At 58.9% G+C, this 1,485-nt stretch overlaps 1 protein-coding gene across 1 annotated transcript; it reads left to right on the top strand.

Annotated features, from left to right (window-relative positions):
- LOC102700170 (tricin synthase 1) lies at nt 1-1,338 on the top strand. The gene is made up of 3 exons (XM_006659477.3): nt 1-204; nt 302-381; nt 468-1,338. Exons 1-3 carry the CDS (start codon nt 106-108, stop codon nt 1,045-1,047), a joined length of 759 nt encoding a protein of 252 aa, XP_006659540.1. The 5' UTR covers nt 1-105; the 3' UTR covers nt 1,048-1,338.
- The last annotated feature ends 147 nt before the right edge of the window (nt 1,339-1,485 follow it).

Below are 1,485 nucleotides of genomic sequence, written 5' to 3'. Positions count from 1 at the left end.
CTCCGGGTTGACGACCCAGCCAACCCACCCGCACCACCACCAGCATCATCATCTCCACCACCAGCAGCAGCACTAGCAGCGGCAGCTCAGGAAGATCTCATCGCCATGACGACCGGCAATGGCGACGCCCCCGTGATCAAGAACGCCCACAGCGACATCGACAGCACCAACAAGACTCTGCTCAAGAGCGACGCCCTCTACAAGGTAGAAATCTTTGCTGATCCTGATTCCCCACGTCATGAAGCTTTTCGTTTGGATCTCAGCTTGCTGATGTGTGTGTCGTCGCCGGTGAACTTTGCAGTATGTGCTGGACACGACGGTGCTGCCGCGGGAGCCGGAGTGCATGCGCGAGCTGCGCCTCATCACGGACAAGCACAAGTGGTGCGCTGCTGCTAATCTTGCACGGACATGGCGGTTAATTTAGCTAGATCTCGCGGTAATCAAGGGGTTGATTTGGTTCGGTGCAGGGGGTACATGCAGTCGTCGGCGGACGAGGCGCAGCTGCTGGGGATGCTGCTGAAGATGGCCGGAGCGAAGAGGACGATCGAGGTCGGGGTGTTCACGGGGTACTCGCTGCTTGCGACGGCGCTGGCGCTGCCGGAGGACGGGAAGGTGGTGGCGATCGACCCGGACAGGGAGAGCTACGAGGTGGGGCGGCCGTTCATCGAGAAGGCCGGGGTGGCGCACAAGGTGGACTTCCGCGAGGGGAAGGGGCTGGAGAAGCTGGACGAGCTGCTCGCCGAGGAGGCGGCGGCGGGGCGGGAGGCGGCGTTCGATTTCGCCTTCGTGGACGCCGACAAGCCCAACTACGTGAAGTACCACGAGCAGCTGCTGCAGCTGGTGCGCGTCGGCGGCCACATCATCTACGACAACACGCTGTGGGCCGGCACGGTGGCGCTGCCGCCGGACACCCCGCTCTCCGACCTGGACCGCCGGTTCTCCGTCGCCATCAGGGACCTCAACTCCAGGCTCGCCGCCGACCCGCGCATCGACATCTGCCAGCTCTCCATGGCCGACGGCATCACCATCTGCCGCCGCCTCGTGTGACCGGCCGACCGGCCAGCCAATCCACTCTTTTCCGTCCGTCCACCCAATCCATCCCTCGCGTGATTAATCAACGTGTGTGCTGTATTCCATTTTCCACCCACCACCACTACTATACCCGGCTGTTACTTATCCTTAATTGCCGCTTAAATTTCTCCTCTTTATTTCTTTTTAAATGAGATCATATATTCTTCAAAACGAGAAAGGTTTGTAGCGACACATTACTGGTTGGTTATGTTTGTTACTACATGTTCGTGCACATCTCTTTCCATGGTCGCCAGTCTTGCCCACCCACCCACCGTTTGTCCTTGTCATTGTTTGTTGTTGTTTGTTGCGATTTTACTACTGCTAGTCAGCTGCCAGTAGTAGTAGTAGTAGTGGTGGACGTGTATGAGTAGGCGTGCAGCGTGGGCGACATGGGAGCAACGTGCAGGAGTACGA

The sequence above is a fragment of the Oryza brachyantha genome, chromosome 8, assembly GCF_000231095.2.
Source record: "Oryza brachyantha chromosome 8, ObraRS2, whole genome shotgun sequence".
In the NCBI taxonomy this organism is placed as follows: domain Eukaryota; kingdom Viridiplantae; phylum Streptophyta; class Magnoliopsida; order Poales; family Poaceae; genus Oryza; species Oryza brachyantha.
The sequence above is the reverse complement of the archived record's forward strand: the minus strand, read 5'-3'. Positions and strand labels throughout refer to the sequence as shown.